This window comes from Pelmatolapia mariae, linkage group LG18, assembly GCF_036321145.2.
Source record: "Pelmatolapia mariae isolate MD_Pm_ZW linkage group LG18, Pm_UMD_F_2, whole genome shotgun sequence".
NCBI classification, from domain to species: domain Eukaryota; kingdom Metazoa; phylum Chordata; class Actinopteri; order Cichliformes; family Cichlidae; genus Pelmatolapia; species Pelmatolapia mariae.
In genome coordinates this window covers 11,360,197-11,381,123 of record NC_086243.1, presented here as the reverse complement: position 1 = coordinate 11,381,123, position 20,927 = coordinate 11,360,197, and the positions used below count along the sequence as shown (strand labels likewise).

The 20,927-nt window shown below is 41.4% G+C and overlaps 1 protein-coding gene across 2 annotated transcripts; it reads right to left on the bottom strand.

The window, feature by feature from the left end:
- Positions 1-5,201: 5,201 nt before the first annotated feature.
- Positions 5,202-19,564, bottom strand: ccdc18 (coiled-coil domain containing 18). Of its 2 annotated transcripts, none has more exons than XM_063462643.1 (24): positions 19,135-19,564; positions 18,369-18,533; positions 18,043-18,149; positions 16,806-16,934; positions 16,514-16,610; positions 16,298-16,419; positions 15,863-16,142; positions 15,602-15,689; positions 14,893-15,110; positions 14,495-14,605; positions 14,274-14,405; positions 13,984-14,118; positions 13,755-13,832; positions 13,525-13,641; positions 13,259-13,426; positions 12,385-12,527; positions 11,825-11,988; positions 11,503-11,716; positions 11,276-11,375; positions 11,026-11,163; positions 8,639-8,767; positions 7,967-8,104; positions 6,673-7,116; positions 5,202-6,575 (listed from the first exon to the last, which is right to left on the bottom strand). In XM_063462643.1, exons 2-24 carry the CDS (start codon positions 18,501-18,503, stop codon positions 5,823-5,825), a joined length of 4,140 nt encoding a protein of 1,379 aa, XP_063318713.1. In that variant the 5' UTR covers positions 18,504-18,533; positions 19,135-19,564; the 3' UTR covers positions 5,202-5,822. The 2 variants fall into 2 exon arrangements, with proteins under 2 accessions (XP_063318713.1, XP_063318714.1); XM_063462644.1 differs by having other exon boundaries at positions 18,369-18,505.
- Positions 19,565-20,927: the final 1,363 nt, after the last annotated feature.

Below are 20,927 nucleotides of genomic sequence, written 5' to 3'. Positions count from 1 at the left end.
TACAGATGGCTGCAGACACAGATGTAGTTCTCTCCTACATGCATTGACAACAATTTGAACTAAAAATGTCTAATTTGGATTCATCATGCCATAAAACCAGATGCCACAGATTTAGTCCAGTTCTTGTGTTATTTGTCAAACCTCATCCTTTTCCCCATTTTTCTTCCTTAAGAATGGCTGCTTGATAGCCACCCTTCCACTGAGACCATTGCTGACGAGGCTTCAGTGAACAGTAGACAGATTAAATGAAGCGCCAGATGCCTTTCTCAGGTCCTGTGTCAGTTCTTTGGTAGACTTTTTTAATGCTCCATCTTCTTCTTGGCCTTCCACTTGTCAAGAAATGCACAACACTGTTAGTACACTAGTAATAGTAATGTAAAAACATTCAATTACTAACAAGAAACTACTCTATAACTTTGAAGATGGAGGCATCAGCAATCTCCCTCCCCATATCTGCTCACGCTTATTGAGTACCATGTCATGTAAATGCATTATACATGAAGCCAGGAGGATAAAACACTGAAAATATTACTGCTGTAAGTGTTGGGCAGCCTTCACTGATGGAACACAGTATAGTCAGGAGAGAAAATGGTAAGCCTGTGTACACCTGTGGGAAATCTGTTTGCATTGTCATCGGATGGTTGCCTTCGTGGAAATCTGCAGTAACAAGTTTGGTTTGCAGAGTTCGAGCTTTGATTCTTAGAAATTGGGCTGTCAGTTATTTTGTGGGAGTGTTTGTAGCTGTGGGCACTGGGTGTGTACCAACAGCAGCAAACTAATTTGGGTTCCGTATTCATGCTCATTATATTCTCGATCTCCTCTCTCAGCCCTTGCTTTTTTTCCAGCTTCTTGTGTTCCTTAATATTAGAGATCAGGTCAGCAAGAATGTGCTTTAAGTAGTTGTCATTCATTTGAAATCTCACCAGCTATTTCCATTTAAAAGTGTGATTTTTTTTCTTATTAATCATACATATTCATCTATGTAATGGGAGCAAGACATACTTGGCATGCACTTCTACTTAGCAGTTTTAGAAAGTTCCACAAGGGAACTAGTGCTCGACTTTATAGCACGCAACAGACCCCAGTCTGAACCACATCCTCTAGACTAACAGAGTTCTTAAGAAGAACTCAACAAAAGAAATGAGAACAGAAAGGCTGGAGCTTCTGAAATATATACAGCTGAGAAAAGCTAAGCTTCAAATTATCCACCAGCTTATATTCAGAATCTCCGAGCCCTGTTGTTACATGAGAATGCAGAACAGGCAGCTTGGTTTGATCAGATGGTGCTAGTCTTTGTCTCTAGTAGAAACACACACACACACACACACACCTCACACAACACCCTCACAAAGAGAAAGCCTCTGATAAACAGCTTGGCCAATGATGAGGAAGTGTAAACATACACAGCGCCCATCGATGCCTCATATGTAGGGTGGAAATCATCCACGGTCATTAAACCAGACTGTCCTCCTGCCACAAAGAAAACACTTTTTTATGACCTGAAACAAGTGAGCGCACCTCATCTAGACTGGACTGAAATGTATGACTATTATTTTGCTTTCCTGGTATCTGTCTAAGAAATGTCGTGTTTAACACAAAGAGATTGTTTGACATGCTGGAAATATTTGCTTTCCCATCAACACAAAAGTATTGAGTAAAGAAACCATTAGAGTTGCTCTGCTACCAGCATCTCTCAAGTTTATAAATAAACATTAATTTATATAAGAAAATATGGGACATGATCTTAAGAGAGGCTGTATATGGAACTAATTCTTTGTAGAGTGCAGTGACTTACTAGATAAATGCAAAACAAAAGTGCACCTTCATTCAGTTCCAGTTTTTTATGTATTGGGACATAGCAAAATTATTTTTCTTAATACAAATTGAGCCGAAATGAGGAAACAGTGTGTGCAAAGTTAAGCAACTAAGTACTTGTTTTCTGTATGACTTCATTTGTCTCTCACATCATTGTTCAGGAACTTCAGCCCCTACTTCTTTATAGCGTTGCTAAAGCTCATTGAGGTTTGTGGCTATCCATTTATGCAAAGTTTTTTTTAAGGTACTCTCACAAACCTTCTGTTGCATGACTCACTTTTAGTCAAGCTTTAGCTGTCAGACAGTTAGTATACTTTGATATACAGAGGAGCTCATGGTCAACTGAATAACTGCAAGTTGCTCAGGTCCCGTGGCTGCAAAACAAAGCCTGAAGCCTGAATCATCACCCCTCCACCGCCGTGCATCACAGTTGGTATGGGGTGTTTGTCCTGATATGTTGTGTTCGGTTTACTCCAAACATGGAGCTGTGCATTATGGATGTCTCCAGTTTGGTCTACTCTCTAGAGGGCATTGATCCACTAGTCTTGTAGTTTGTTCAGATGCAACTCTGCAAACCTGAGCTGTGCTGAGAGGTTACTTTTAGAGACTTTCTTCTGGCAAATCTTCCAAACAAGCCATTTTTCTTCAGTCTTTTTCTAACTGCACTTTAACATATAACGTTGCTGATGCTCAATTAATCAAGTGCATTGGATTAGCAGCACCTAGCTGCTACTTGTCCTCTTAATTCCTGTAGAAGCAGTAAGCGCGTGCTTACTTTTTCCACACACTGTTTCTGCATTACGGTTTAATTTTCTGCCTGCACTGTTGCATTGTTTGATGGTTGCATTCATGGAAATCTGCATTCACAAGTGATTCTTAGAAACCGGGTTGTCAATTATTTTCTGGGAGTGTTTGTTGCTGTGTGGTATGTTTAATGAACACTGGGTATGTGCTCCACTGATTTAGATTCTGAATTTCTCATGCTTATTGTTACTTATCATGCTTATTATTCTTCATGCTTTCTGTGGCACCCATTTTGAGTTTATGCGTTTATTTATGTTTTCAATGTAAATCACATTTTGCTTCCAAACACAATGGAATGAAATGAGACTGAGACCCGAATGTTCCCTGCCAAAACATCAGCTTTCATATTGGTGCTCACAGTTGATCAAGTGCATTTGATTAGCAGCATCTGGCCAGTACGTACCCTCTTAATTCCTGTAGAAGCAGTAAGAGTGTGTATAATTTATCACACAGTGTTTCTGCATCATGGCCTTATTTTTCGTTAAATAAATAATTAGGACTCCATGATTATGGCCAAAATGATTATGATGACTATTTGTCACAAGTCCCTTCCATGAATTTCCACCTTACTATGGTGGGGGAGTCTGTGTGTCCCTGTGATCCCAGGGGCTATGTTGTAGGGGGCTCTTGCTCCTTGTAGATTTACAGAACCTCAGTTAAGAAATGACCAGTTCACCTTGTCTGGGACAAGGATTACCAGCGCCTCGCCCTGGAGCCAAACCTGGGGAAGATTCAGCCTTAGTCCTTTGGGTCCCCATAGACATAGCTCAAAGAGGCAACATGGGCCCGCCCTTTTCTGGGTTCACCACCTGCAGGAGGCACCACTGTGGTTGAGTGCAATGTGTGCTGGGTTGTAGTCAAGGGCAGACACCCTGGCAGTTTGATTCCCGGCAGAGACATGGAGGATCACGTCTGTGATCGGGAAGGAGCCTGAGCTAGTGTGTGAGGCCAGATATAGTCATATATATGTAGTTTCCCCCGGTGGTTGGGAGGGTTTAACTAATCCTGACTGACGTTTCCACTTATTCGCTAAATGACAGTTCAGAGTACCCAGCCTTCTTGGAGGGTGCTCCACCTGGCAGTCTTCAACACTGGACGTGGAGGGGCGTGGTTGGGAGGAACAGCATGCCTGATCTGAACGTTGTCTCCTACTACTTGCTTTTCCAGTCTTTTGTTGAGCTGTATCAACTTTTTTTTAAAGAGGTGTTGCTGCAACCAAATTCAAAATGAGCTAGTATTTTTCATGAAACAATAACATGTCTCAGTTCTATTGATATAGTTTATTATGAATAAAATATGGGTTAATGAGATTTGTAAATCATTACATTCAGTTTTGTTTTGTTTTTTTAAACACAATTTTCTTTGGAGTTGTATTGCGTTGATGCAAAATTGCTCAAAATCTGCAGTTGGCCCCAAGAAAGTGTTCTTCATACAGCGTGGTGTTCTTTAAAGCTTTCAAATAAAACAGTTATTTTCCCACATCTATAGACATTTGCTAACAAATGTTCAAAATATCATACACAATTTATTACCAAAAATATTCACTTGTCTGCTTTCACATGTGTATGAGTTTGACATGCCATAATCCATAGGGTTTAATATGATGTCAGCTCAATCTTTGCAACTATAATAGTTTGAACTCCCCTGGGAAGCGTTGGGAACATGAAATTGTCCAAAATGTCTTGGTATGCTGAACCATTAAGAGTTCCTTCCACTGGAACTAAGGGCCTGAGCCCAACTCCTGAAAAACAACCCTGCACCATAATCCCCCCTCCACCAAACGTTACACTTGGCACAATGCAGTCTGACAAGCACCGTTTCCCTGGTAAACGCCAAACCCGGACTCATCCATCAGATGAGTTAATTCATCACTTCACAGAGCACGTCTCCGCTGCTCTGGAGTCCAGTGGCAGTGTGCTTTACACCTCTGCAACACTTTGCATTGCGCTCAGCAATGTAAGGCTTAGATGAAGCTTCTCGACCATTGAAACCCATTCCACGAAGCTCACTACACTCTGTTCTTGTGCTTTCGAGGTCTGTAGCAATTAACTAGTGAAAGATGGTGACCTCTGTGCCTCAGCATTTGCTGGCCCTGTTCTGTGATTTCACTTGGACTACCAATTTGAGGCTGGGTAGCTGGGTTCATGACTGCACTTGTTGCACAGGTGGCATCCTATCATGGTACCACGCTGTAATTAACTGAGCTCCTGAGAGTGTCCCACAAATGTTTGTAGGAGTCTGCATGCATGGGGGCTGAATTTAATATACCTGAATTCAGTGATTTGGATTGGAAATTGGTAAAAGCTGATCCCAAAACTCAATGAAGACTGATCGTTGCTCCAGCTTGTGTTACGTAACCACAGAAGTGCAAAAGGCAGTTTAACCAGCTTGAGCCCCACCCCCGCTCAAATCAGTCTGAGCCAGAAATTGTTCTCTTCTGGACACAAAACAAGCAGTTGCTCTGGTAACATGACCCCACAGTCACCAACTACATGGGAATAAGCAAACAAAACCAGCTCTCAGAAGAATAACTGAGAATCACAAAGTGTTTTATATAAAACTCTTTAATCAAATTAGCTTATTTAAGAACACATAAATATTGGTTATAATAAAAAATACATGAAACAAGAATGCTACAATTTGGAATAAAACATCACAGTGGATTATTTACAGTCTGCTATAGTAGTGGTCATCTTAATAATAATGTTGATGAATGCAGAAATCTATTTAAGCAACAGAAATGCAAAACGACTCTCCTCCTCTCTGACGTCCCTCTAAAAACAAAAATTAACATCCATCATTAGCACCTTCTCTCTATAAAGCCTCCTTCAGTGTCTATGTTTCATGACCTTTGATGACCTGTTAGTAAGAGTGATATTGTCCTGAATGAAATTGTAATTTCCTGTAACAGAGCAGATAATTCAGGTACACAGGTTTCATTTCATCACGGCTTTTCAGTGGTCTTTGATCGCTTGGTAAAAAGTGTGATATGAACCAATCAGGGCTCAGTGACATTTAAATTTAAATGTGATGACAGTTGGGAGTTCGTTTGTTTTTGCTGCCCGCACCACCCCTTGAACCCATCAAGCAAAACCGAGCAAATGATGCAAAAAAAGAAGTGAAATTTTGCAGGAACTGTGCATTTTAGTGAGTGTAAATGACCAACTAACTCACCAAAATGAGTGTTTTAACCTGAGGCTGTGTCATGTATGTGGTAGATTTATGGATCTCCATAAAGAAGGATCTTCCTGCATGGCCAGTGTCTGATTGACAAACTTCAGCATGCCTGTCAGTGAACTCATATCAGCCTGTTCCTCCTGACCCACCAGAGTGCTCACAGACTCCCTCCTCGAATCACTGAGCAGCTTGCCTTCATCCCTCTCCATCACGATGCCTTCCACATCTGGATTTCTGTCACTTTCTCTGTCCACCATGTAAGTAAGCGGGTTGAAAGAGTTATCAGAGATTACTGTGGCATCTGAGGCACTGAGGCCCTGCCAGCTGTGGTCCACTGTGTCTGGTAAAGAGGAAATTGAGTGCGACAAGGACTCCCATGGTTGCTTACTCAAAGCCTCTCTCAGTGTGGCTTTTACGCTCTCAGGGAGGTCCAAGGAAGAGTCAATACTGCTGCTCTGCAGCCAGTCACACGTTTGTCGGCTCTCCGAGAGATGAGGAGCCGAGGTGGGTTTAAGGTATGAGCGAGCAGAGGGTGATAAACACGTCTGCGCATATGTTGGGGAGCTTAGGTGTGTGGAATGGGCATGAGGAGGAGAGCTGATAGTCGTCTGAAGCTTTTTGGGGGAGGACGCAGGGGAAGGAGCAGAGAGGCAGAGCTGGGGAGAGTCTGTGACTTTGTGCAGAGAAGAGATAGACGGGCTGTGATTGTACAGATGTTGTCGGTCTGCAGCTCGTCCCAAACTGGAGATCCTGGCCTGGAGACGAGCCACCTCAGACTCCTGCCAGAACAGGGGAACATTAGCTTAAAAAAAAAAAAAACTATCATAAAGAACTTACAACATGCAACTTTCATTATGCTGACTAAAAAAGCTCTACCTTGATGAGGAGGGAATCACTGGAGGTCTCCACGGACTTCTCGGAGGCATGGAGCTGACTCTGGAGCTGGGCGGCCTCGACTCTGGTTTGATTTAGCACAGCAGTGAGATGCTCCAGCTGTGCCTGCAGACGACTGTTCTGGGCTCTAGTTTGCTCGTAAAGAGTCCTGCTCTGTTCCAGCTGAGTCTGGCTCTGAAGGAGCTGTGTCTCGCTCTGGTCTAACTGTGATTGGAGGTGAGTAGCTCGCTTCCAGGCGTGCTCAAGCTCCGTCTTAGTTTGGTCCAGCTGGGCTTTGGTCTGATCAAAGCGGACCCTGGCTTCTTCGAGCTGGGTCTGGCTCTGCTGAAGTTTAACAGTGAGCTGTTCCTGGGAGGAGCGCATTGTGGAGGAGACCTGCTCCGAGACTTTGAGGAGCTGGCCTCGAGTCTCCTGAAGAGACTCCAGCTGGCAACAGAGGGAAAACAGACGCGTGAGAAAAGTGCTTTGCTGCTGTTGTTTGTTTTGTTTTTTTCCAATGACAGAAAGTTTAAAATAAATTAGTTAAATGGAACCTGATATATGAAATATAAATATGAGCATTATTGTTTGACTGCTTCATGATGTGGTTTTGATGTGTTCTAATAAACTCACACTAAAAGTTGCAAAAGGACAAAGAAGGGAAACCAACATGTTCTCAGCTGTGTGTAACAGAGATGAAGTAACATGAGAAAAGATACTATAAAATAAGGAAATCATATGGCGTCACTGACGTGTAAAAGTCAAATATAAATACAAAAAAGAGGAAAACAAATCAGACTGAAACAGGAACAATACTTAGGACTACAGAACATGAAAAACCACAAAAGCTTAAACGCATATTGACTCACGGACAGGAAGCTGACAGAAATAGTGCTGACCAAGAAGTTTGGGCTCTATTAGGATAAATCCACAATAAGTGTCTGAAATTTACTTCTCGACTCTCTGGAAAACTGAAGAGGTAGATAAAATCCAAATGTCACACAGATTATTTTAGAGGCCAAAATAATAGATTGGGCTTTTGTGTCACGTAGATTAAATTAAGTACATTTCATGGAATTCAAGATTTCTTATTTAAGTTATTAGTTTTTTATCTTTGGTGCAAACACATCAGGTGCACCATCAAGTGTTGTGGACCCTGAGTCCAGAGTTAAATTAAAATCAGCAGATCTAAGGCAAACTCTACACGGCACACAACGTTGAGGTTTCCCATTAAAACAGTCTACAGTTAGTTTACTGTTAACAGAGCAGTCTGTCACCAGTCTTGAGACAACAGTACCTCTTTGCTATGCTGCTCCCTCTCCAGCTCCAGCTCCTGCTCTAAGCCGGTGACCATGCCCTGAAGCCTGGCCTCCGACTGCAGCCAGCGCGCCTCCTTCAGAGTCAGCTCCTCCTCTACGGCACACAGCTGGGCCTCCTGCACACACCCCACAGCCAAATTAATGATAGAAACAGATGTACAACATGAAGAAGAGGGTTTTTCCTGCATAAATATAATTTGGTCTGCCACCAAAGGAAGATCAGTGGCCTTTAATTCAGTCACTCATAAAATCCAGCATACTTTATAAATAGCAAGAAAGAACAGGAAAACAAGCGGACCTCTGTTAAGTATGGTATATTGTTTTTAACAGAAGTTAAGGCAGGAGGCCTTAAGACCCCTGTTGTTTAATGCAAACCAATCATGCTTCACTCCCTAAAGGCCGATTCTGAACCAGGAGAAACCCTGTAATGTCATTAATTGCTTAATGAATTTCAATGATGCTTCCTGCTGATAGCAGTGAACACACTGAGCATGAGCATCAAGATTGCTCAGTGGCAGACTAGCGAGCTGCTCTCAGGTCTCACTGAGTGACAGTTTGAACACCCCCACCCAGCATTACCTTATACGGGACATGCAGGCAAAGCTAATGGATCTAATATGATCAAGAAACAAACAGTGTTTTGACGATACCGTCTCTTTGGTCTGCAGCTTGGCAGCATCCAGCTCTCTGGTCAGACCCTCACAGTGACCCTGAGTTTTTTCAAGCTCTTTGAGAACTTTCTGAAGTTTCTGCTGACATGCAAACAGCTCCTGGGACTCCTGACAACACAAACACACACATATACAAAAAGACAAAGTTGTGGTCAAAAGTTTACATCCACTCATCATTGGCATGAATGCCGAATGACTGTACAGGGCTCTAGACTAACTTGTTGCCACGGTTTCACTGGTGCGCCTAACTTTTGTGCACCAGCACAAAAGTTAGGCGCACCCAAATTTTTCAACCACATCGCTTAACACCGCAGTTTTACTGTCTATACAGACAATATTCATTTGTAAATGATTAACTAACAATCTTGTCAACACAAAGTTCTTTATTTGGAGCACATTTCTACAAGAAAGATAAGTTACTGAAAAAGTGCTTGTGCTTAAAGTGCGTTGACACTCTTTGGCAATATTGTAGACAATGTTAAACTTAATCATCACATCGGCCTCCTCTGATGACGTGTTTGCTGCTGCCTGCTGCTGAAAGGCAGGCAGCACACAAAGGACGTACACACAAAGGACTACGGGACAACTACAGGACCACGGCCATTCATAGAGGTCCCGCCCCTGACTATCTCTGATTGGGACACACGATAGGGTAATGATGAGTGTTAGTTGTTGATCACACGGACCTTCAGAGTTGTGGAGACTTGTTTTTCTTTTTTACTGGAACAGCTGGTCGCACCGGTTTTTTTTTTTAGTCGCACCATTGAAAGATTTGGTTGGATTTTGCGACCAAATGTATGCTGTACAGCAGGGCTCTAGAGCCTGCTGTACAGCATACATTCTTTAATAACTTTAAAAACAAAAAGTGGGCACACAAGTTTGAATTTATTGTGGATTTTCTCTGATCCAAACTAGGTAAAAAGTATAAATACAGGCTCAAATATATACTTTCATCCCCAATATTATGTGGTTAAATGCCCCCATGTTGCACTTTGACCAGACACTCTTGGCAGTAACCAGCAAGCTTCTGCCATAATACTGGGTGAATATTTGAAGCTTTTGGGCAAAATTGCTAGAGTTCATTGAAATTGAGGTTGGTTTCTTGGCACTAATCCAGCCTTTAAATATTGTCCACAATTTTTTTAACAGGTTTTAGTTTGGGGGATGGGGAAGGCAAGCTCAATGCTAGCCCACTTTATCCATTTCAAAACCAGTTTTGATCTCAGTTTGGTGTAATTGTCCTGTTGAAACATCCAGTTTTGTCCAAGTTTCATCTGTCTAGCTGCTGATTGGAGGTTAAGTTGGAGAACTTAGAGGTAGTCCTCCTTCTTCATGATTTCATTCACTTTGAGCAATGAACCAGTACCACAGGTGGAAAACAGCTCCACAGCATGATGCTACCACCACCATGCTTGAGAGATGGTACGGTGTTCTTAGGTATGAAAAGTTTACTCCTCCAAACATACTTCTTATCATTGTGGTCTCAATCTCTGTTTCTTCTGACTAGAAGGTATTTGACTCGTCTATGTGGGCAGCTGCAAATTTCAGTCGGGCTTGAAGGTATGATGCTGATGTTCCAGCAGTTTCCAGTTCATAGTAGGCTTCAGCCTTAGTGGTTCCTGGGTTGTTCCTGAACATCCAAACCAATTTCCTCTCATCTGAGAGTGACGGTTTCGGTCTTCTTCCAGACCTTGACAAGTTTGAATAACTTATATTTACCTCCAATTGTTTGAACTGAATTAGCAGTTGTGTAGACTTTCTTAACTTGTGCAAATCTACAATACTCCTTAGATCTTCTCTGATTTACAATCCAATTAGTCCTGTCACACAAATCCATTTTATGCTGGACAAGAGAAACTAGCAGAGGTCAATCATGATCACTAATGAGAAGTTGATAGGCTTTGTTAAGTTCAAAGACAGGAACCACTTATATACAACTCTATAACTGACTCTAAACTAGATTTGTACATCTCTTCAGAGCAGCTGCTTCTGTTTACCCAGACTACGGCATGAAAATTAGATTTATGAAGTAACAACACAAAATAAACGCAAACATAAGGTATGCAAACATTTGTGGAACTGACTGTGTTTGATTAACATCTCATATTAAAGCTGCTCCATATCCAAATATCCTACAGTTTAATCTAGATGCAAACAAGTTGATGAAATATGTAGCACAAAAAGACTTTATATGAATGTTGCAAAAAGGGACGTAAACATCATTCTGTTTTTTGTTTTCTTAGTGAGAAGAAGCACACAAAACATTGTCAGTTCATTCATTCTATTTTCCCATTCTTGTAATGCCGGTCCAACTGAAAAATATCCCTCACGGCAAACCCAGTGACACACTTGCTCTGAGCTCTGACCTTCATGTTTCTGTCAGTGAGCTCCTTCTGTGCGTCCCTCAGCTCTCTCTCTCTGGCTTCCAGGCTCTGCTGCAGAGACTCCACCTTCCTCTCCAGCTCCTGCTTGTGCTCTTTGATGGCCACGTCCAGTTGGCCAAGCTGAACACAACAAGATGTTGAGAAAGAGGAAAATGATGAGTCATGGCAGCAAAATATGGTACGGATTAAATGAACTGTACATCAGCTATGGTTGTGTGCGTCTGGGATGTACCAGCTTTGCTCTCTGTTGGAGCTCCCCCTGTCTTTCCCTCAGGGCGTTGTCCATGTCTAAAACCTCGTGAGTTCTCTCCTCCAGCTCCCTTTGGGTCTCCCTGTAAAGTCATACACACAAATACTTACAGCATAAAAAGCCATTATTAAATGTTAAACAGCAAATTATTTTCTCTGGATAAATACACAAAAAAGATCTCATCTGAGCACATGACACCATGCTCTCACCTCAGCTGGACAGTCAGTTTTTCCACTGAGGCTTGCTGCTCATCTGAAACCTTTTGGGTTTTCTGTAAAACATCCTTGAGTTCCTGTAGTTGCTTCAGAGTGTCAGCCAACTCGTTCTGCACCATCTGCAGCTGCCCCTCTAAGAGTTCGACTTTCTGAGAACAGCTGCGCCGTTCTGCCTCACTACGATTAAGCTCCTTCTCCAGATCCATAACTAGGAGGGTGAGAGGTTTGTTAAGTTGTGTTTGTGTTAACGCTCCTAGTATTTAAACAAGATAAAAGAATTCCACAAAAACTATGGAGAAAAATAAACATGTATTACCAATGTCATTCTTGCTGATGAGTTGGCTCTTTATGTGCTGCAGGCTCTCCTCCATACAGCCGATCTGAGAAGTCTTAACACCGACATCCTTCCTCAGACGCTCCAGCTCTGACTCCTTGGACACTAGCTCCTCCCTGCACTTTTTCACCTCTAATGTGAGATGTCTGCAGACAAAAAAAAAAAACAACCCACAAATAAAAAAAACAAACCAACCATTATCTTGCAGGAAATTAGGCACACTTGCACAGTTTTATAAGATTTAGCACAGCTGGAAAGATGTCCATGTCTTGGGAGTAGGAGACCCTCCAGAATTTTTAGAAACTAAACTGGCTCAGCAAATATTTCTTTTGATTTAAACTCTTAAATTGCTTTTATTTTCTTGGTCCTTTTAAAATGAGAACTGTAATGAAACTTTAACAAACCTCCATACAAACTGCATTAAACAGCTACAAAAGTGAATGACTGTTACGCCCATAATACCAAGCTTTGCATTTTAAAAGGCAAACATGGTTCTTATACCTAACTAGAGTTATCGTTTCTCTTATTTTAGCTGCGCTCACCTCACAGACTCGGAGAGCCGTTCATTCTGCTGGTTTATCTCCCGCAGCTTCTTCTCCTTCACCTGATTATCTTCCTGTCTCTTGCTTAATTCTTCCTGCAGAGACACTCGGGCTCTTTCCAGCTGCTGCTCCAGACCCGACACCTGCAGGCAGAGAGTACCAACAACCACATACACTTTGATTTGAATTATTGTTATTCCCTATCAGTAAAAATCAACAGCAAACTGTTACAATTTTACAAGCCGTATAAATCAGGAGACACATCAGAAGAGATACTTAAAAGGCACTAAAGGAGGCCAGTTTAAGCCTTAAGGAACACTTCCAGGGTTTTTTTTGCCTTTCTTTTTCTTGTCTGTTACTCAGATCAGGTGTTTATCTACAGAGGCTCCACACAACTCTTCCTGTTTGTTGTGAACCCAGTGAAAGAAGCAGCAAAAAAGTGACAAACCATAAACAGAATCAGTCTTAAACTGCCCTCTCCTCTCTTTACCATGGCATGGAGCAGAATCAGAAAGTTATCGATGAAACTTGTCTAAGAAAAGGTCTGAATATTAGGGTACAGTCACTTTTATGTGTCTTCTGAAGCTGTGTAATCTTTAGCATTTTCCATACATTCAACTAAAAATATGACAATAACTCTTTTTTCTAAACAGTCTCCGAGCAGCAAAAAGGCTAAAGATACAATGAACTTTACGTGCAATTTTCCAAACCTGCACTATGGGATGCTGTATTGAAGCCACATTAATGATTAAGAGAAAAAAAACGTACCACTTATAAATACAAAGCATAAATTACAATAAAACAAGTATGCAAAATGCATTTTTCCCCAAGTTTACCTTCTAAGTGAGAAGGTTTTTGCTCCGTCTTAACTCACCTGCCTGTGCAGCTGGCTTTGGCTCTCCTCCAGCTCAGAAACACGAGCGCTGCTCTCTGTGAGCATGGTCTGCTGCTGCTGGAGAGAAAGCTGCAGCTGCAGGTTCTCCTCACTGGAGCTCTGACAAACCAGAGTGGTGCTGTGAAGCTTCTCCTGCAGAGAGGACACCTAAAAAGTAGGGAAGGAGTGGAGAACATGTGCCTCAGAAGTGGGTTTTGGATGAATTTGCATTTTTGAGTTTTCCTGCATTGTTACCAACACTGTACCTTCTCCTTGTTCCTCTCCAGCTCGGTCTCATAGTTCTTCTTCATCTCTTCTATCTGCTGCAGGTATGAGTTCATGTCTTTTCTGCATGCTGACAGAGACGACTGCAGCTCACACACCTGGTGTAGAAACATATTGGTAACTGCAGTTGTTGATGTGGTTTGATTCCTGGCTTGTTCTAGAAGTTTATGTCCAGTAAACCAAATCTGTTATCAGTGTTATTTGTACAAACCTTGGCTGCAGAGCGAGCTGCCTGCTCTTTGAAACTCTGGAGAAACTCCTCGTTCTGTCTGACTTCCACCTGCTTCTCCTGAAAATAATATAATTTCAGGTTTTTCATTCATAAACAGCATATGTACTGTTATGCATGTCTATTAAATGGTTCTCCGACTTCTACTGTCTACATGTCTTCTTCTGAAACAGAGAATGCATTTGTGGTCTTATGCTACAAGTGTTCTGACCTGTGTGAGCTGATCTAGAGAGTTCTGCAGCAACAGAGCTGTTCTCTGAGCCTCGTCTCGCTCCCTCTGGAGGGAACTCAACTCCTGCTCCATCTCTGCCACCCGAGGCTGAACCTCTTCCAGAGACAACTGCAGCTGCAGGAGATAGAAAATAATCTTACTACAAGGAATATTACAGTGCAGATTATCTCCATCTTTCCTCTTCTTTACCCTTTGGTTGCAGCACATTTAATATTACGCAGTATGAATAAATTCATAATACAGAGGTAAAAGACAAAGCTGTAGATCACCATTTGTATTCTTTGTTGCTGCTCTGTGAATTGGTGAGAATGAGACTGCTGACACTTTTCCAGAGACTGCTGATACTCCCGTTGCTTTTTGGTCAGCAGTGACTGGTAATGCTGGACGCTGCTGGTCTTCTCCTTTAATCAAGATGAAAAAAGAACCAAAGTGTGATTTGCCGTTGACTTTCTAAAAGTAGAAAAACTACATTTGAATCATAACTGTGTACCTGTAATTGAGTCTCCAGCTCAGTGTTTTTCAGTGCAGCCAGACTGTAGGCTGAAGTCTTCTCCTGTAACTGCTTTTCCAGTGCAGCAACTCGTGCCTTTTTCTTCTTTAACTGAGTTCAACAGAGACAGTTAATCTGTAAGTAACAGTCATGACTTTTGAAACTTGGAACAAAAGCTTACTGAGCTATAAAACTCACTGTACACTTTACAATCTAGTGATTTATTACCTAAAATACTATACTATACTATAAAATACTATACTGTACCCTTTGCATGCAAAGGGTACATTTGGCTTGAGTTGTTTCAATAAAAAAATCAGTAAGTAGAAATAATACTGTATGTGCTACACTGCTATTAGCACTGGTGTGTGTGGAAAAAATAAGAAAAAGTGTGTTACCTCTTTCTCTGTGTCTGTGGCTTGTTTGAGTTTGTCCAGCAGCTCTGTGTGGAGGCTCTGGTAGTGGGAGGCTCTCTGGGCCATGGAGTTCTGCAGGGAGGAGATTTCCTCCTGGGCCCTGCTCAGACGATCCTGAAGCCGCTCGATCAGGTTGCTCTGTTTCAGCCGCTCAGCTTCCTTTGACTGCAGCACTCGCATGAGCTGCTGGTAGCCCTCACCTGCCGGGATTAACAGAGAGGACCGCAGTCGATGCATTTTTCTTTTTTCTGTTTTTTTTAGGCATTTTTATGGCTAGATAAATATTGGAATTTATTTTTAGCTTTACATTCCTTTTAAAACATCAAATGATTAACTAGTTCATAATTTATTCATTATACTTTGTTTTTAGTCACTCCCTTTAAGGGTTCACCATAGTGGATCATCTGGCTCCATCTCATCCTAAACCCTAGCATCCTCTCCTCTCTGCATGTCCTCCTTCACTACACCCACAAGCTTTACTCTTTTTATTTTTTAGATCAAATAATTTTAGAGGCTGGTTTTAAACTCTTGCATCTTTAAACTACATACATGAAGTGCAAAGAAGAATGCAGAACAAATCTTTCTCTCAAATAAACTGTTAGTAATCAAAAAATAATTTCCCTTTCAGTTTGAAAAAAAGAAGATGAAGAGTATGTTGCAAGTATGAACTGATTAATCTGATTGAGCCTACCTGGCTTTAGCTTCATCAGGTGTGCAGCTCCCGTATAGTCCACTGGGGGCAACATGCAAGGACTGGCACAGATTTGCCCCAAAGTACCCTTTAAGAAAAAAAAATTAAAAAATGTGTGATAACAGTAACCATGTCATTGTTTTACACGATCAGCAATAAAGGGCGACTTATTTTGAGGAAGCAAATAAAATAATCACGAAGCACAATCTTGATTCAAAAACTGGGTAAGAACACAAAAGACACACACAGACGTCTCCCCACCTCTCGCAGATGCAGCAGGGCCAGTATGGCCTCCAAGCCGGCCAGCTCTGTCTGGCTCTGCTGAGCCTCTTTCTGGCTCTGGGCGACCTTCTGCTCCTGGCTGTGGGTCACAGCCCGCAGGTCTTCCAGTTCCCTGCGCAAAGAGGCCACATTCCTGCACTCTGCACCTCGCTCCATAAGCTGCCGCTCCAGGTGCGAAGCTTTATGTCCAGCCTCTTCGATTTGGGCTTGGAGGGTAGCGGCCGCAGCCTTAAACTGTTTCACCTCCTCCGTCAGCTGACTGCGAGATAGACGAGGAGAAACGATGCAGATTAAACATGCTATGCAAGCACACAGAAATTTCCTTATAAAAGACAAAATCATAACTTTTATGATTATTAGAAATCCTGCAAGCACTCAAAGAACTACATAATGATGCAGTTTAATTAAAAGTACCTAATTGTCTGTCTGTGTTCTGCCTTCTCCCTCTCCAGCTCAGTGCACTTCATCTCCAGCTCCTCTTTCTCTCGGTCACACTCTATGAGACTTTCTTTTAGTTTGTTTTCACTCTCCATCACCTGAAAACCACAAACCAACACATATTTCTGATGTTAACATGCAAGTAAAACTGTGTTTTTTAGTTTAAATCAATCAATATTTCAATAAACATACCCTTTTAAGCTTAATGGAAATTGTAGCCTTATAATCTTTGAAGGCTTCTTTGAGGTTCTCTGCATTTTCAAGTGCTTGATTCCTCTGTTGCTCTGCCCTGCAAGCCATGGTGTTGCACATGCGTTAGTAAAATACAGTAAATAATTCAACTAAACATAAGGAAATGTGATGCCCAATACAGACAGTCACAGACAAAACACACTGTACCAGATTGTTTTCTTTTATTTTCACTCATATTTTAAACTGTACTGATTGAAATCATGAGCAGAGTTGAGCCTGGATATAAGCCCACCGTTTTCCTAACGCTGTCTTGTTTTCCAGCTCCTCCCTGAGTGTGCTCAGCTCTTCAGTAAGAGTCGCTACCACAATGTCGCTGTGAGCTGCAGCTTCCTGACAACACTCTGCCCTCAGCTCTGCTGCCCTGGGAAACACAGACAATACAGGTTATGCTATTAATGCCAAAATTAAAGGCACAGTTTCAAGAAACAAAAGGCAAACATAATAAGTAAATCTTGAAAAGCTAGAATAAAGAGCCACATTTCCACCCAGAGTGAACTTGTTCTTTTGGGGACCTTTTTTATGAAACTGAAAGGTTCCAGCTTGACTTACTAAAAAGTAAATAGAAACAGAATGCAATGATTTGCATACTTATAAACCCATATTCTATTTTATTAACAATAAAAAACTAATTAAATGTCTAAACTGAGAAAATCTACATATTTTAGAAAAATATTAACTCATTTTGAATTTGATGGCAGCAGTATGTCTAAAAAAAAAAAAGTTGGGACATGGTCATGTGTACCACTGTGTAGCAACCCCCTTCTTTAACAACAGTCTGGAAACATCTGGAAACTGAGGAGACCAGCTGGACTTTTGGGAGAGAAATGTTGTCCTGTTTGTTCTCATCTTTGCCTGTTCCAATTTGTTCTAGTTTTCATTTCATGATGCTCCAAATGTCTCCTGAAATATGCAAGGCCTTCCCTTCTAGATGGGAGCAAATGTTGCTCTACAACCTGTATATACACCTTTCAGCACTGACGGTGCCTTTCCAGATGTGCAAGCTGTTAATTTCACAGCCTCTGATCCACCTCCAGCATTCAAAGATGCCTTTTGATGGCTTTACCTGACCACAAACAGTTTTCCACTTTTTGTTAGTCCATTTGATGAAATATTCACAGTCTCACAACTTTACATTAAGGAACATTATTCTGAAATTCCTCCACAATTTGTAGATTATGTTTTTGTTTTTTTCAGACTGGTGAACCTCAGCCTCGCTTTTTATGCCCAATCATGTTACACACCTGCTCCCAACTAAACTGATTGTAAACTGTTTCTCCAGCTGTTTCTTTTCAGTACCACTTACTTTTCCACCCATTTGTTGCACACATTCCAAATTTTTTCAGATGTGCTGCTGCCATCAAATTCAAAATGAGCTAATATTTTTCATAAAAATCACTTTAAATGCTTGAGGTTTTTTTTATGTTCTGTTAAGAATAAAAACCTTGTGGATATTTCAGTCAATGACATACTTAAGTTCTTTGGCCTGAGCCTCCAGCTCCGCTTCAAGCTGACGAATCTGTTCACTCATGACCACCACATTGTTGTGAACCCCAGCCCTAGGGCCCCTGAGGTAGACCTGCAAAAGAACACAGATAACCCATGTATACACTTTCTGCTAGTTATTACGGGAGACTTGTCATATCATATTTGACATTTCAAGGAAAAAAAACTGAAATCTAACACTAATTTAACACTGCATTCATCTGCAGCAGACTAACCCACAGTCTTTAAAGATTTAACAAGCGCCACTTAAAAAAATTAAATTAAATTAAAAATCACATGTGTAATATCATACCTGAGACTTGGAGGTAGCCATTTCATACTGCATTGCATCTAGGTCACTGATGAGCTGCTCATCCTGCAGAGTCAGACAGGCGTTTTCCTGCCGCACACAGCCAACCTTCTTCCTCAAAGCAGAAACGGACTCCATCTCTACAGAACAAGTGTTGAATGACGCATGCTACAAACAAAGGCATAACACAGGAGTGGACGAGAAACGTTTATTTCTTTACCCTAGAGCTGCTATGTAACACTAGATCTGCTCATTTTTGAACAACTTACTCAGTTTTACGTGTACAGAAAATATAGACCACTAACCAGCCCACACCTGGGTAGTCACCCTTTATGCAAACAAAACTAGCCCACCAAAATAGTTTCTCTCATTTATGCCTGAGGGAACAATTACCGAATTCATGGACGTGCATACCTTTATACAGCATGTAACATAGTCCGATGTGACAGGTAATGTGTAAATGATATTCAAACACTTTTTTCTTAGTGTTTCACTCACAAATAACTCCATTGCCCTTTACCTTTGACTTGGAGGAGGTTGGACCTACGAGCAACAATCTCAGCCGTCCCACAAGATATTATAACATCAGGCAGCCAGGACTGAACCTGTTCATCACCACGGCCATTTGACTGACTGTAGGCCACCGAGGAGCGAGAGGAAACCAAGAGAAGGGGGTGGACGGCTCGAAAACAGAATCATACTACCTATTTGCAGAAGGTTTCTGTTGCAAAAAACACCAGCTACAGGTTGGGTCTCTGTGATTACTCACCTCAGCTTCTGTGTAGGCTGAGCTTCCTCAAACCGATTAGCTCTTTGATGTCAAACATCAGACTATTACCGGTGCACTGTTAGCTCTCCGGCGCTGAAGCAACATTTACCGCTTGTGTGAACGGTTGAAAAGCTCCAGAAGACCTTTAACTTCATCAGCATGTGGCTATGTTTTAAGTATCCGAGGCTACGCCAGCACAACTACGCTCGCTAAATGTAAACAGGGTTGCTCGATGGATCAACAGATGGCTAACTCCTCAACCTTATCACTGTTTTCACAGCAAAAAGCCACCAAACGACCCACAGACAGCATTAACCTTTTAACTGAAAAATTACTTTTTATTGTTCTAACGCTATAAAAGCATAACATACGCATTTATCGTTTCTACTGTGACAAATCTTTACATGTTACCCAATGCAGTTGCAATGAAGGAGAAGGTATCCAAAACAGTTTGTAATTCCTAGTCTCCGCCTACAACTAACAAGCAACCTTGCTATTGGGTAATACTGAGTTGCCTGTGAATTGATTGGTGAAGAGGGATAGCCGCGAACAACGGCGCGTGTGGTGTGCCAAAAAGTGATTGCCTGCCAAAATGTTTCTGTGTATTTTTTATGTGTAATATCTTTACGTATGTTCGTAAATAGACTTCGGTGAACAGGGTTTACAAAGGGGTTATATATAGAATTAAAAAAATATCTCTTTTTCAAGTATCTTTACAACTCTGTGTATTGTACTTACATTATAACCAATCCGGTCCTTTATCCCCACTTAAAATATTTTAACAGAACCATTGTAATATTTGCTGCCATTTCTGCTGTCTTCTTGGCCAGCTTACTCTTACAAAAGACATTTTTAATGTTAATGAGATTTTTTTTAACTGCATAAATAAAGGTTATATAAAAGTCAATGCCAAAAACTGATTGCGGCTTCTTGTTTCACGAATGTTGTTTGTGGCTCAAGATGACTTTATGTCATCCATAAGGGATGCATTTGACATATGTCTCACATATTATAGCCCAACAAGTTACTTATAGCAGTTTAAATACGAGCAATCAGTTTTTGGCAAATACCGGAAATCAGTTTTTGGCAGACAATCACTTTTTGGCACAACACCTGTAAAGAGTCAATCAGTGTGTGGAGGATAAAAAGTGTCACAGTAATGGCACCAAATAATTTAATTAATCATTAATATTTTTTAAATAAAGAGAATATTTTTATCATATCAACAGTATTCAAATGTTCGGTAAAAATTAAATAATCAGTAAATATATTGATTAAAGTTGGAGCAGGAGGTGGCAGAGCTGAAGATGCTAAGAATATAATTGGGAGTAGACAGGATGGACAAGATTAGAAACAGAACAGACAGCTCAGGTCGAGTAATTTCATGAGATGGTTTACACGTGCAGAGGAGCAATAGTGGATATATTTGACCAAAGATGATGAATATGGAGCTGACAGGCAGGGGGAAAAGAGGAAGACATCAGAGAAGGTTGATGGATGTTGTGAATGAGGACATGCAGATGATTAGTGTGACAGAGGAGCATGATGGGGATAGGATGGGATGATCTACATATATATATATATAAAGATTAAGTTTTGGGGCTTTTTACAATCTCAGAAGGAGAGAGGTACTGTTCCACCGCCTCCCACCTCCCGGCCCTTGGCAGCCCCACTGTGGCCTCTCCTTCTCACAGGAACTGCCAACAGAGCATGTATGAATGTTTTCTGATTGGACATACACAACTCCCAAGTTCCTGGCTCTCACGGCTCCTGTGCAGCGGGTTTCCATCGCG